Source organism: Leptopilina boulardi, unplaced genomic scaffold (genome assembly GCF_019393585.1).
Source record: "Leptopilina boulardi isolate dan_hultmark-lab unplaced genomic scaffold, ZJU_Lbou_2.1 LbouV2_302, whole genome shotgun sequence".
NCBI classification, from domain to species: domain Eukaryota; kingdom Metazoa; phylum Arthropoda; class Insecta; order Hymenoptera; family Figitidae; genus Leptopilina; species Leptopilina boulardi.
Genome location: NW_026137866.1, coordinates 922,472 through 938,088, shown reverse-complemented (window position 1 = coordinate 938,088; position 15,617 = coordinate 922,472). Strand labels below are relative to the sequence as shown.

The 15,617-nt window shown below is 24.7% G+C and overlaps 3 protein-coding genes across 4 annotated transcripts; 1 reads left to right on the top strand and 2 right to left on the bottom strand.

Annotated features, from left to right (window-relative positions):
- Nucleotides 1-17: 17 nt before the first annotated feature.
- LOC127282874 (DDRGK domain-containing protein 1) lies at nt 18-1,442 on the bottom strand. Its single transcript, XM_051307433.1, has 2 exons — nt 1,287-1,442; nt 18-829 (listed from the first exon to the last, which is right to left on the bottom strand). The coding sequence occupies exons 1-2, from the start codon at nt 1,369-1,371 to the stop codon at nt 42-44; spliced, it is 873 nt and encodes a 290-aa protein (XP_051163390.1). The 5' UTR covers nt 1,372-1,442; the 3' UTR covers nt 18-41.
- Nucleotides 1,443-1,524: 82 nt separating this feature from the next.
- Nucleotides 1,525-3,085, top strand: LOC127282877 (transmembrane emp24 domain-containing protein eca). The gene is made up of 4 exons (XM_051307437.1): nt 1,525-1,794; nt 2,140-2,360; nt 2,435-2,581; nt 2,657-3,085. Exons 1-4 carry the CDS (start codon nt 1,662-1,664, stop codon nt 2,804-2,806), a joined length of 651 nt encoding a protein of 216 aa, XP_051163394.1. The 5' UTR covers nt 1,525-1,661; the 3' UTR covers nt 2,807-3,085.
- LOC127282876 (rhythmically expressed gene 5 protein) lies at nt 2,802-13,885 on the bottom strand. 2 transcript variants are annotated; one of them, XM_051307436.1, is made up of 9 exons: nt 13,640-13,885; nt 12,730-12,784; nt 12,152-12,268; nt 11,304-11,377; nt 10,950-11,208; nt 9,277-9,772; nt 7,221-7,392; nt 7,023-7,097; nt 2,802-4,297 (listed from the first exon to the last, which is right to left on the bottom strand). In XM_051307436.1, the coding sequence occupies exons 6-9, from the start codon at nt 9,379-9,381 to the stop codon at nt 3,912-3,914; spliced, it is 738 nt and encodes a 245-aa protein (XP_051163393.1). In that variant the 5' UTR covers nt 9,382-9,772; nt 10,950-11,208; nt 11,304-11,377; nt 12,152-12,268; nt 12,730-12,784; nt 13,640-13,885; the 3' UTR covers nt 2,802-3,911. The 2 variants fall into 2 exon arrangements, with proteins under 2 accessions (XP_051163393.1, XP_051163392.1); XM_051307435.1 differs by lacking the exon at nt 11,304-11,377 and having other exon boundaries at nt 12,553-12,784.
- Between the last annotated feature and the right edge of the window lie 1,732 nt (nt 13,886-15,617).

Here is a 15,617-nt window from a genome sequence, read left to right as displayed (position 1 = left end):
AAGTCAATAAACAGACGTTTTCGCTATAAAAAATTCATTCTTTATTGAGCTTCTACCGTAGTATTGCATGGTTTTAAATTAATTAATTTATTAGAATGTTCCGCTAATTCAGTAATACTAACTCTACCTCGTTGTCGAACAAATTTCGCGACAGCTTCAAGTTCATCCTGTGAGATATAAATGAATTTTCCTCGATCATCAATAACTCCCGTTAAAGTACCATCGGCTTGAAGATCATGAATTCTTTCAATGACACTCGCTGTTTTCAATGAGAAATGACTTGCAAGATCCTCTAAAATAACAACCTTATTTTGTTTTATATAATTAATAAAATCTTGTAATAAATTTCTCTCCTCTTCATCATCTTTTTCCTCAAAACCCTCTTCCTCAACGCTGAATGCTTCTTTCATTTTCAAATATTCCTCATATTCTTGTCTCTCTTTTTCCTCTCTTGCTTTTTTCTCGGCTTCCTCTTGACGTTTCTCTTCCTCGCGTTCTTTTTCTGTTTGCTTATCACGCTCCTCTTGAAGTAATTGTTCACGTTTTTTACGATCATCACGTTCACGTTCTAAAACTTCTCTCTGTGCTTTCTTTTCTGCTTTCGCTTCCAATTTTGCCTTTTTCTTGGCGCCTATTTTCCCCTCTGGAATATCAGGTTTCTCTTCGGTTTCATTATTCTCCTCATCGTCAGATCTATTTTGTTGATCCTGATTGACTTGTTGATGAGCATCATTTTCACGGATTCGTTGACGAGCATTTCTAACGCCTGCAACTCGACGTACTCGTCGACCCTGAACAGCTTGTGCTGGTGCTTCGGTCTTTAATTTTTCTTAAAGAGAAAAAAAAGAGATTGTGAAAATTGATTCTAACTGATGGATACTTTTAATTTATTCATTATACATTTTACATTAGCTTTGAATAATTCTTATTCTAATAAAAATGATTTTCAAATTAATTTTCAAAAGTCGCGAAAATTATTTATTTTACATTATATAATTTATTCCATGTAAATATATTCTATATCTTAATTAATTTAAATTGTAAACAATTTTAGGTTAAATGTTGTCAAAAGAAAAAAACTTTCAATAAAATTATTTAGAGATAATTTATCTTAGTTAAACAATTATTTAACTTAAAAGTTAAATTAGAAATAATAATTAAAAACTAAAAGATAAAAATAACAGCTGTCAAAAAATTTTGAGGTTAGACAACATGTCAAACAAAAATACCAGATAAATTTTCAATAAAATATTGTTATTTATATTGTAATACTGCAAAATACTTACTTGTTCCTCTACGAGAAAATACAGTCAATCCAATAATTAAAATTACAATAATTACTGCAAGTGATACAAGTAAAACAAGTTCCATTGTTGTATTTAACAATAACAATCATAACAATTATAAACGTGTGTATTTTTTCTACTATATAGTATCGATTGTTGATAATTTCTTGATATCGACTATCGATAAACAATTTTTCTCACTAGAGGCACCACTTTATAAATTAAAGGTTATGTTTGCATAATTTCTAAAGCTGACGTGGGAGAATTATTTGGCATGTGTGAATTGTTTCAATTAATTTCCCAAGCAATATTATATTTAAAATAAGGCCAATATTAAATAGTTTATAAAAAAAAATTACCTTCCAAAATTAAAAAATGTTGAAATATTTGTGTTATTTCCTAGTGCTTAGTGTAGTTTTTGAATATTCCTTAGGACTTTACTTCCACATCGGTGAAACCGAAAGAAAATGTTTTATAGAAGAAATTCCAGATGAAACTGCAATTTTAGGTATAAAATTATTATTTAAATGCATATTTATGTCACCTTAATTTATTTTTCATATAGTCAAGAGTTTATTTCATTATCAAATTAAAAATTGCCTAACATATTGGTTTCTTGACTTGTCAAACATTTATAAACAACTTATTTTTATTCATTTTTTTAAACAAAATTTTGTTCAAAATTGTAGCATATTTTAAATTTATCTTTTAAAAATATTTAGAATTTAAAATAAATCATTTCTCACAATATTTTTTTACTATTTGTTTCGATTTCTATCTAACATATTGATTTTTTGATGTTTCATGTAAATTCTGTTTAATACAAATAATATTTTTGATTAATTAATTACAGTGAACTATAAAGTGGAATTATATGATCCACGTAGTCAGGGATTTATGCCAAGTAGTCCTGGAATTGGAATGCACGTAGAAGTTCGAGATCCGGATGATAAAACAATTCTTTCGAGAGTTTATAGTTCCGAAGGACGAATTTCATTTACGTCACAAACACCAGGAGAACATGTTATTTGCTTATATTCAAATAGCACTGCCTGGTTCAGTGGAACTCAATTGGTTAATATTTCAAAAATTTATTTCTACTTATGTAAATTTAAAAATATATTAATAATTCTTTTTAAAATTTTCAGAGAGTTCATCTCGATATTCAAGTTGGAGAACACGCTATTGATTATGCAAATGTAGCTCAAAAGGAAAAATTGACAGAACTTCAACTTAGAATTCGACAACTCTATGATCAAGTTGATGCAATTACAAAGGAGCAAAATTATCAGAGGGTATACGAAATATTATTTAATAAAAAGAAAAATATTTTTAAAATCATGTCATTACTTACTGTATTTTTATTTTAGTATCGAGAGGACAGATTCCGTCAAACATCAGAGAGTACAAATCGCCGAGTACTTTGGTGGTCTCTTATTCAAACTGCTATTTTATTAATAATGGGTGCATGGCAAATGAAGCATTTGAAGAGCTTCTTTGAAGCTAAAAAATTAGTGTAGATATTTAAATGGTGATGAATGTGTACAGATTTGATAATTCAAAATTTGTATGTGACTTAAAATCTGAAAAAAAAGAAAGAAATTTCTCTTGTACAGCTTATAAAATAATATTTTTAACTGTAAGCGTGAATTATGTATCGAAGACAAAAGTCTTCTTTTTCTATTATAAATGTTTTTCGATTTAATTCTAAAACTTTCTTACAGTCAAGATACTATAATTAACAATAGTGATAATTTATAAAGATAAAATACTATTTAAATAAAAAAAGATTTAAATAACGATGTCAGTTCATTAAAATTTTGTTATTCAGAAATTTAATAATTTAATTTTCTGAAAATGAAAATTAAAATCGTTAATTTAATTAAAAATGATTTATTTCTTATTGAAATAATTTAAAAATTAGTTCAAATTACAAAAATTATGCACTAATTTTACAATTTTCTATTTACAATCGTCGCGAGTTAAATATTTTTTTAATTCAATCATTTTTGATAGAATTGAAAAAATTTTAAATCACTATCAATATGACATACAAATTGTGTGAATTTTTTAATTCACACAAAAGCATCTTATGACTACATTTATCACAAGACCATATAACAACTAATTAACGCTAAAAGAAAAATTAATTACAATTCAAATAAAAGAAAGTTACAGTTTTTTCAATTTGATAAAATGTAAAATATTTTGTAAATCAGAAATTATCAAACATTTACAATAATCTAAAATTGAATTTTGATGAAAACGAAAAAATTTTGTAAAAAAAAAAATGAATTAAATTCTAAATAAAAAGAAATGAAAAAGTTTTGTAAATGATTCAAAAATAATTCAGATGAAATGATATAAAAAAAAGAACAAAAATAAAGAAACAAATAAATAGAGTTTGAAGTCTTATAAAATAAATAATAATAGTATGAGTCTTAGTTTTCATGATCGAGAATGAAACATTTCTGATTTTTTCTTATTTCAATAAAAAAAAATAATAAATAAATAAAAAAAAAAAAAAAATAGAAAAACCTTTAAAGATTCACTCAGCGATCATTCGTCAGGAAATAACTAAAATCCTTGGATTTTGAAAAGCATCATCATCACATCAACATCATCTTAATAATAACGTAAATCGAAGGGAAACGTGAAGAAAATTGGTTCACGTAGTGGATAATTATTTCGACGATTTCTAATAAAATATCTTGGTCGTTGATCATGGAATGGTGAAACGAGAGCATTATGATTATATCTCTCTGGTTTTTGATAATAACGACTATTGGTTTTTGTCTCAATTTCCTCGATTGATGGCAATGGGGAAAATCGTAAATCTTCAATATCCTCGTCCTTGGGAATAATTTCATCACCAGGAACTGGACGACCGTCTGGCAATACTCGTGACACCATTGGACCAACCACAAAAGGTCCGGGACGATTAGCCGGTTGTATGTAATTTGCAATTGGTGATGATTCTTCTGCCAGGCCATTCTCACCTTCAGTGTAAACTGAAATAAAAAATTTATTTAATTTTAATAAATAATAAACTAATATATTGAAAAAAATTCCGAATTTTTAAAAATCATTTTTTGATTAAGAATATTAAATTAATGAATGAATTATGAAGTAATAGAAATTATTAATCGTTTCGTAGGCTAATATATTTGAAACAATTCGAATATTAAGTTTTTACAACCTTTGAACGTCATCCAAATTAAATTTTATTACTTTTTCAACCTTGACGTCTTTATAAGCAATTATTTGATATCTTTTGAAATTCATTAGACATTAGAGTTAAATTTATAGCCATTTGTAAATTAAACAGTTTACCGAAAAAAAATTAATTGTTTCTTAATTCTTTTTTATTTGAAAAAGATAATAGGAATAAATTTATTCTAAAGTAAGGGACAATATAATTTTAATTTGAAAAAAGAATCCAATTTTAGATAAAAATCAAAATTTTTGTTCGGATTTAATTGAATGATTATATTCTGATGTTTGAAATATTGGTTTTGAAATTAAAAGACATATATCGTGATTGTATTTAACATTTGTAATTGGATAAGGACGTGAATCTTGTCGTTCTCCACTTGTTCCTTTGACTTTCCATAATATTTAACATTTTGATACCATCGGACTTTTCTTTTTCGAAAGTATCGGAAACTCGCTCATGCATTTAATATCCGGTCGTCCATAAAATCTCCCAGAGAGAAATTCTTTCCCTTTTTATCAATTTCGCGAATAAATTTCCAATTTTTAAAAAATAGAAACATTTTTCAAAAAAAAACAGAGAAAAAAATTAAATATTTTTATAACGCAAAAGAAACTTGTTTCTAAAGAGGAAAACGTCTAAATTTAAAAGGTGCCTCCAGAAAAAATAAAAGTTAATTTTGTTTCCGGGTCGAAGGAAAATTTTGTTCACAAATTCTATTTATATATTAATATTTACATAAAGTCAAACTTGAAGTCACAAATAAAAGAAAATTCTTGATCAACATGATCTTTTTTTCTACCTTGAGATCGGAGAACAAGAATTCCTTCGAAGTTAAGAGAGAGAAAATAAAAGAAGAAAAATAATGACACCTTGGCCTACATGTCGAACTTTCGCGAATACCCAATCAAGATCAAATACAGATCTTTTGAAAAAAAATATTCCAAAGAAGCTATTGAAAAAAAAAATGAAAAAGAAGAGATGAATAGAGTATTATTGAGTATCTGAGAGCAAAACATAATTTCGTGTTGTATATCATTAATTTAAATTTGCACCCATTATATGAATATCTATTTATATTATCAATCTTAATTGAATATTGCAAGACATTTTTAACGAACATATTCTGCTTGTGAAATCATTGACCTCCCGGAAACAGGAAGTGAAATAAAAGTCCTTAAGCAGGAAATTTGCATATATAAGTCTTTTGCATGGTTTGTTTAACCATCGACAGAATTTTTTTATTTTTTTTTTCTTTGCCTTAAAAATAAAATTATTTGTCAAACTTCTTTTTCATTTTGTAAATAATTTACGAATTTTAACTATTTAGAGACAAATTTTTCAATAACTAATGAAAGACAAATTTTGTAATAAAAAAAATAAATAATAAAAATATAATAGCGATAAATTATTTCAATTGTGTATTTTGGCAAAGACTGTGGGAGTGAAATTATAGAAAGTCTTTTTCCGACTTTTTATTTGTTTGTTTGTTATTTGTATTCTTTGAAGTATGTATATATATTTTTTTTTTATTGCAATAAGAGAGAAGTGATTTGTGTTTTGCACTTGGCATGTATCGTTTTAACAGAGGGAAATGGGCCATAGAGAAAATGTGAAAGCCATGAGGAGGCCTTCTTGTGAAGAGCGGTATAAACGTCGAAGAAAAGTTTTGACCTCAATAAAACCCACCCAGCTTTCAGATTTCCGTGGGAATTACTCGCATATATAGAATCGAATAAAATTATTTATCATTATTATCGATAGATTTTCTCAGAATGAAACGTTACTAACAATTGTTTCTCAGTAAACCGCTGATCTCCGGTCATTAATCAATCTTCCATTCAAGTTAACCGTTTATTTTGTTATACGTTCCTTCAATATAAGATGATAAGCGAATTTTTTTCCAACAAAAAATGCCAACTTTGATCATTAATTTAGTTTTCATTTCTTTGATATTTTTTACCTTCAATATTTTTATTTTTATTTAAATATAGAATTTTTAAAACACAAAGATCTTTTAAAAAGAAATAGGACTATAAGTTTAAAAATATTTTTCACTTTTCAATAAAAAAAATAAAAGTTACGAACGTTTAAATTTATTAAATCGCGAAGTTTTCTTATATATTTATAGTTTAATTTGTCGTGAGATAAAAACAGGCTTCAAAGACAAGATTTCAAGATCGCTCCATAGATTTAATGATAGGCAGATGAAAAAAAAGACCGTCTAATAAAGAAACGTTTATGGTAAAACCACAAGTTTCCGATACTTCCGAATGCCACGAAATTTCTCCCAAGTATTTTTTTTCTTTCTTACTATTTACGTATATTTTCCGTTGTACAAATAGAAATTATAATCCAAACGAGAAATTTAATTATAGTTTGTGAAATTTCTTTCCGCATGAACTTGTGTTTTAGATAATAAAATTATTTCGTAATTCGTGATATTTAAGAAAAAGAAAAACAATGTCAATAAACTTTTCAAATTAATAAAGGAATTTTGTTTATCTAAATAAATAAATTACCTGTCGATGTAATAGAGAAACGTTCATCGACGTCATCAATGTTTTCTTTGACTCCTTCTGTCAATGCTCGCCAAACTAAAAAGAAATTAAAAGCAAAATGGTAAAAATATATTTCTTTAAATATAAATAAAACTCTAATAAATTAATTATGTATCAATAACAATATAAAATTTTAATTTAATAATAAAATTAACATACTCATTTCTTCAGAATTTCTTTGATAGGGATCTAAAAGATCCATTTGATCATTGCTTAGGCTGGCCAATTTTTGCGATGCAGTTACCAACAAATTTTTATTACAATCCGGACTCGATGAATGTGAACAATAACTTTCCGCTTGTAATTTAAATCTATCGAACAATCTGCTCATCTGTAATTAAAAATAAATTATATTAATATATAATTAATTCAACAAAATTGTTAATTTAAATTAATTTAGATTCTAATAAAAATTTTATTTTACTATATTAAAATCGTTAAATAAAAAAAATGTGGATAGTGAAAATGATTCCCTTCCTTTAACTTTGAACTTTTGCAAAAATATTTCCGCTCTTATGAAATCTGACTGAATTTTAAATTTCTTAAATATTCATACACGCGTATACGTGTTGCTTAGCACGTAAAAGTTTGCAATAAATTTTCACGCAATAAATCTCGAAAACGTGACGTTAACCAAAAATGGTACAAAATGTATATCAATAAGTAGCGCTTTTATAATAATACAAGACACGTCGTTATTACTTTCACCCACGCTTTAAAAATTTTAATTTCAAATTGTATCTATTTTAATATATTAAGAAACAATTTTTTCTTTCCAGTCTCATATATATAAGTATACTTAATTAGTAACATTAAATTATCAATTTTCCATTGAGTGAGAATTTTAATAATATATGTTACGCTACAAAATTTTATTTTATCTTAAAAATCTCTTTATAATGAAATATATTATGATTTATCATTTAAATGTATAATTTTATTTAAAATTTAATTAATTGAAATTATATTTTCAATTAATTCAACTGATATAAAATTTTTTTCAGTTTTAGAAAAATTGTTTATTTAAATGATGTACCTATTTAAATTTTTAAAAAAGTTATTTCAAGTCAAATGTGAAACGTGACGAAATAATATCAAAACCGTGCCGAATTTACTTATGTTAGCAAATCAGGACAAACTGTGTAATGTTTCTTTATTTTTATTCCGGAAATTGAGAGAAAGTGTCGTGCAGAAAATGTTGAAAAATCACTAATGTGTTAAGTACATATTGCGTTAATTGCTGATTAAATAGAGGAAGACAAAAAGAACCTAAAAATGCTAATCTAAATAAATGAATGTTTTTTTATATAATTAGAACTACAATTTAAAAAAAATATTTTTTATATTAAGATTAATAACTGCATTAATTAATTGATTAAAAATAGTATTTCCAAAATTGTTAGAATAAAAAATTTTAAAATTTATATTGAAATTTTTTTTTCTAATAGTTGAGTTTAAACTTGAACTTCAACTTGTTACAATAGCAAAATAATGTTTTCACGCTCGAGCTGTTTACCTTTTACGATCTATAAACTTCAATCCATAAATAGAACGAAATTATTTTAAATTTAATAATTTCCTTTGCTTTTTTATTTATAATTATATTAACTTAATTTTAATTTTTTCTTGGTTAAATATCAAATCGAGGTACGAAATTAATTTGCGATTTTATGTTTAAATGATTGAAAAATTAAAAAAAAAAAATTATCTATAGATATTAAATTAACAAAATCGATTTATTTTAATAGTTCAATATTGTTAACGTCCAAATGTATTTGTCCCAAAGAAAAAATGTTTAAAAATAACATGTTAAATGTAAATACAAAAATTATCTATTTGTTTTAATTTGCTTATCCTTTTGTCGAGTCAGAAATTTCAATTGTTATATGTAGTTTATGTTTAAAAATTACATTCAAAAACAATTGATTGTTTCGTAAAAAGTTTATCAACTGACAAAATAAACTTATTGTTCCATATTATATACCAAGTTTACATTTTAATTGTAATTAACTTTTGTTTTTCAGACAAAGAATTAAAAAAACAAAATAACAATACGATTTTATCGTTTGCAAAAAAATTTTTAAATGAAACAATCAATTATTTTTTTCATACTTCACAATTTGCACGTTCACAATATTAAACATTTAAAAATGTATAAACACTTTTTTTTAACACTTTGGAAAATAGGAAAAATGTAAAGAAAAATCACTCTTACTTTTTCACCCTTGGCGAGACTTTCCCAAATTGGAATAGCAGATCCATTGGCTTTTGAAATGAGACAAACTCCCAGAATCGAGGCAACAATAAAAGAGATCTTCATTTTTTTTTCTTATTTTTGTGTCCTCCGATCAAAGTCTCAAGATAGAATTCCTTGATATTTTTTTTTCTCCTTTGCCACTGGATCACGAAATTTAGAAAACTTGATTTTTCACAGGCAAATTGTTTTTCTTCGTTTTTAAAAAATTCAAAATCAAAACACAGAAAAGTATTTCAAATGGCACTTTTTTTTAAAGTAGACTTGTTATAAATCTCAGGACAATCACTGTTGAGAGCTCGCGAGAAACTGAGTTTACTGCCAGGTGGCCGGTTCATTTTATGCGGTACCCTACCACAACCAAAGGGGTCTTCGTTATTATAATCACAGCATCTTCTGACGTCTGTTTATCTATTTTAAAATTTCTCTGAATATCCCTTACATAGGCTAACGACTCCTGTAACGAAAAAAAAAGAAGAAATAATTTCTATTTGCATAATTAATTTCCCCTTTAATAAACAAAAACTATTTTTAACATTTGTATTTGTCTCCAGATTCAAAAATTAATTCAATATTGAAAAAAATTAATTCTTGATTTAGTAAAAATTTACGTTTTGTTTTTAAATAATTGTTTTACTTTGTATTTGTATATTTAATTATTTATTTAGATATAAGTATCTGATATTTTATTTAAATATTTATTTATTTTAACAGATTCTGATATTGTATTTTTTTAAAACATACTTTTGCAATCGGGAATTTATATTTTGTATTTTGAAAACGAAAATATTTGTTTATTGAACCGAACAAGAGAAAAAAGAAACATAAAACTTTTTTTTTTTTTTTAAATTCCTGACCACACGAACAATGAAAAGTCGCAGTTGGAACTAGTTTTGCAGTTTAGTTAATCGTTTTAATTTTTATTACTAATAAACATGGGTGACATATTTACTGGAGGATTCAAGGAACCTTGACGTGAGTCAATAAGGATATAGTCTGAATTCGATGGATTTTTATAGTTCATATTGATTATAAAAAAAAGTCATTAATGTCTTCTTATCAAAAAAATAATTAAAAGAACAGAAATTTTTTAACTATAAAAATTATCATCAATGGAAATAAGCAAAATTTTCGAATTTATGAATTTTTAACAATTAAAATTAAGTTAAATTACTAATAATTATAAAAAATATGAAGTTTCAAAAAAATTAATTATTAAGTCCCAAATTAAATAAAGATTATTTCGTCAATATTTGTTAGAAAAAAAATTCAATGTACTTGGATGAAAACTTTTCGACAAAGATAAAAATTGACTTTTGAGAGAATTTTCATGAATGACGAGGTCATATAATCAACGACCCCGGTTGTTACCTAACATATAAAGTGCAGATGATTATAAATAAGAAATTAAGACATTGAATAATGCTACAAACAATGCTGAGAAGATAGAGAAGAAGAAACTCTCATGAAGTATAAAAAAAAAATCTTGTAAAGTAATTACTGAATCTAAAATTCTAAACATTCAATTTTTTTTCCAAATAATAAAATTTATTAAATATTATAATGAAAATTTAATTAAAAAATTTTTTAACTTTAATTTAAAAAGAAAATTTAAATTATTTTTGTCAACTTACGATATTGATAATTATTTTTAATTCGATGACTATAAATTCCGTTAAAACATCTTGTTGTTTTTCTTGTAAACATTCCCATTGAATTTGACTCAGGTTTTTCAGTGGAATGCACAAGTAGCAATCACTGAATCGCTGATGTCATTTCTTCCGCTTTGAAGTCGATGACTTCAATTCTTTTTTTTTTTGTAATAAACTTCTGAAGGTGAAATGGGGTTGATATTTCACAATATTGCAAATTGTAATTTTGAATTATCTCCATCTGAAATAGAATCATGTAAAATTATCATTTTTTTTTCAAAAATAAACCAAACACGTATTTATGGAAAATTATTTATATTCGGTAATAATTCTTACCAGTAGTAATTATTTAAATAAGCAAATTACATTTTCCAAGCATTCCAAGAAGGATAAAATAATCGCTATAGGAACTAGAGAAAAATTATGCAATGTTGGGTAATTATATAAAACCGTGAAGTTTATGTTTAAAATTAATTTTTTAAATTTTCATTTACAATCTTTCGTTTAAATATTTTTTTTTCTCTTTTTCCAAAAAATGTTAAATCCTTTCTCAAAAAAAAAATTTTTAATTTAATTTTTTTTTGTTCATTATCATCATTTATTGAATTCTAATTAAACTTGACATATTTTAAAATATTCATAAATTGATAATCTCTAAAGTTAAAAAACGAATTTAAATCATTTTTGACCATGGCTTACTTTTCATATATTGATTTAGATTAATTGCAAACTATACATTTCATTATCATTGATATGGAAAAATATTCTAATTCATTATATTGAGCATTTTTATTATTCCCCATTTATGACGTAAAAGGTTTTTAATTGTATCTATTTGACGTAAAAGGAATTTTAAATTTTCACCATGTGACGTACAATGATTTTAATGTATAATTTATTTTATGAAATATTCTTTCAATAAATAATTAACAAAAATATTAATTTAATATTTTTTTCTTAATAGTTTTCAATTTTGCTTTCATATACTTATATATATATATGTATGTAAATGTCAAATTCCTAAATCTCGAATGGGAATTTTCAATAATTTCACATGTTTGGTCAGTGGAATAATAAAATGCGGATATATCAACATCAAGCCTTAATATTTTACGTCACGAGGTAAACTCAAAGCCTCAAGCATTTGGGAATCTCCCTGGTCAAATCAAAACGAAAATACTTACGTCCAAGAAAAAAATAAAAACCTGATCTTCGCTTCTCATTATCGTCCAATTTGTGGAGGTGTGAAAAATTCAGTAGTTCATTCCTTTGCCCTCAAAAACAACCACATAAATTTTTACCTATTAGAAAGATGAGAAAAAAAAACAATTTCATTTTTATTAAATCTGTTAATTTTTTTCATTAATTATGAATCAATTAAAAAAAAAATTCACCAAGTAAATAGAATTAAAATTGAGCCTTAAAAATAAAATTAACAATAACAAAAATTAAAATAAATTAAATTAGGAAAAAAATTGTTTTTTAAGTATCAATAACAGATGAGAAATTTAAAAAAAAAACAATTTTTTTAAAGAAAAAGTAGAATTTTTAAAAAATATATACTATATATAAAGACTTTTCTAACCAAATCAGAAAATTGGCAAACAGAACGGAATTGCAATCTCGTCAACCGGAAAAACAATTCAAGCTCCAGAGGGCAATGACTGATATGTGACAAAGAATTCATGCTAACACTATCCGCACCATTTCCGATCTTCTATGGGTGAAAAAATATATGCATTTTTCCTTTGTTTGCTATTACCTTTTGTTCAATTTTTTTTTCACACTCCGATTTCAATCATTCAGCAAAAATATTCCTGCAATGTATATAATTTTTAATTTCAGGTAAATTTTTTTGATTCTCTTTTGAGAATCTTTGCTAAAAATTTACAATACTAAACAAATTCAAAACATTTTTAAATATACAGATTTAAAATCAAAAATTTTTAATTAACAAACATTTAGATTCTAAATGTAGATTTTCAATAATAATCTTATAGTTCAGTAGCTATTTAATTTATTAAAATCGTTTTATTTTGGAAATTAATTTAAATGTATTATTTATAAACGTTAAATTTAGAAAAAGAAAATTTCCATTGACGTACAAAGTTTGTTTTTTTTTCTTTTTTTTAAATCTATAAACTATTTTTCTTGGCTAAAGGCCATGAAAAATTTGATTCTTTAGATATTTAAAAATAAAATTCAAAAACTAAATAATTTATACAATATTGCAAAAGAATAAAAATTCTTATTGAAACTGAAAGAACATTTTTTTTTTAACTAGTTTTTGTTAATTTATTTAAACCGCAGTACAAAATGCAAATGAATTTCCAAAATTGGAACTTTAAATTAAAATTCAATTCAGTTTTCAACTTTAGATTAGATCTCTAAATTCAGAAAATATAAGTCTTCAAAAAATATCTTTGAAGAAAAAAAAAAATTCAATCTTAGACAAAATTACCGAAATAAAAAATAAAGTTGTAAAAAATTTTTATCTTAATTTTGAAATTCATTGTCATAAAAAAATAATTGTGACATTGCTCCAATTTTTTTTTTCATTTTCGGAAAAATAAAGAGACAAACAAAATATTGAAAATCAGTCTGTTTGAAACTAGTAGAATTTGTGGAATTTATGTAAATGAATAAAACTGACGTCAAGAAACTGAACAAACCTTCAATATTGGCGCCACGACGATAGGGATCAGAGAATTTCATGTTCATTTTGAATATAAGACTGGCGACTGGAAATTCTAATTGATTCTTGATTCTTTGGCATTGCCAAAAGCAAAAGGCACGTTGAAACATTATGTCATCGATCAGATTCTTCTTAACAGCAAGGACATTCAATTTTCTGTCAAGTATAATATTTTCGTCAAAGAATATTCTTGTTTTTGTTCCTCTCAAAATCCTCAATAGCTCTGAAAAGAAAAATCATTAAAATTTTATTAGAAACATTGTAATATTATGAATTGAATGATGAACAATTAACATTTCAATTTTAAACTAAAAATATTGTCAATTTAAAATTAATTAATTAATATTTTTTAAAAAAATTCAATTTATATCCCAAAAAAAATTCAACTTTAATTAAAATCGTTTAAGAATATTTTTGCAGATTAAAGAAAGAAAAAAAAAGTATCTGGATTTAAACAAGAAAAATAATTTTACATTACTTACGCCCGCATTTCAAGAAAGGAATTTTATATCTGGGTTATGACCTCTTTAATCGCATGACAAACCAAGTTTAATGACTTGCTTTTAAAATAATCTTTTATACTTATCTAATAGGTTTTTTTTTTGTTGAAAAATTATTTTATGCGTTAAATGAAATCATGTTAAAAGGATTATAATTTTATTTAATAAATTATTTAATTTTTAATTACACAATTTTTACTTTTTCTTTCTTTCTCTATATGTTTTTTTTTTATTTTTTTTATCATCATTCCTTAAGCCAAAATTTTTACCTATATGAAAACAAATCGACAATAAATCTTTCTAGGAACATGCAACGTGCGAATTGTAATTTAAAGCCGTATTTAACGAGTACGAGATTCCTGAATAAAATTTTGTTTTGATTTTTGGTGATTTCGCTCTTTGACGTCATTTCACTTCCATCTAAAAGACTCGTAAAAATGTCGACACGACTACATTCGCCTCAATAATCATCTTTACGTATTTTTTCAGACAGATGAGATTAATTGTTTATTTCGTTTAAATAGAAAAACTAAATAATATTTTCGAAATTTGAAAATTTTTTTATGTTTTTTCAAATGAAATACCTTTTATATTTAAATTAAAATAAATATAAAATTAAATTGAAATTAAATAATAAATATAAATTAAATTTTAAAAAAATATATAAAGTTAAGAATATAAAATGTCATTTTGAAGAATTTTTATATTAAAAAAAAAAAAAAAATTTCAAGACGAATTTGAATTACATAAAATACGCAAATGTATTCAAATTCTAAATTCCTAGAAAGATCGATACGATTTTTATACCTATTTTTGTCAAGCTTTAAATTTGATAATAATAGGGAACATCCCATAAATCTTGAGAAATTTATTTTCAAAACAACTTTTTAATTTTAATATCAAAAATTATAATTCCTGTTAATTTAATTAATAAAACAATTAAAAAACTTATAGGTAATTTAACATTGGAAAAATTAATTGTAATATTCCATAAAATTAAAACTTCCACATTTGGAAAATAAATTTCGATTTTAAATTGACAATATGGAAAAATTTTAAAAGTAATAATTAAATTTCAACTCCCAATTAGGAGTCTTTTTTTTTTGTTTTTTTTTTTAAGGTAAAATTCCAAAACATTTTTTGAAAAGTGGACGGGGAATCAATATGAGTTGGAAATTTTTTGACGGAGATAACAGTAACTCTTTCGAGAGAAAGGAATGATCCATGAACTGTTATTTCTTGATCTTGAAGGAGTAAAATATATTTCGAAAAAAAAGAAAAGAAAAAAAATAAGACGAACACACCGGAATGTAAATTATTTAATCGCGTGTTACTGTAAAAATTCGGAAGGCGGAATTTCATTAATAAACCGCAATCAATCGTTCACAGCAGGCTTTGGCGCCAGACGAGACGTTTTCATATATCCTAAGTACGGACTTTGTACGGAATTTTTGA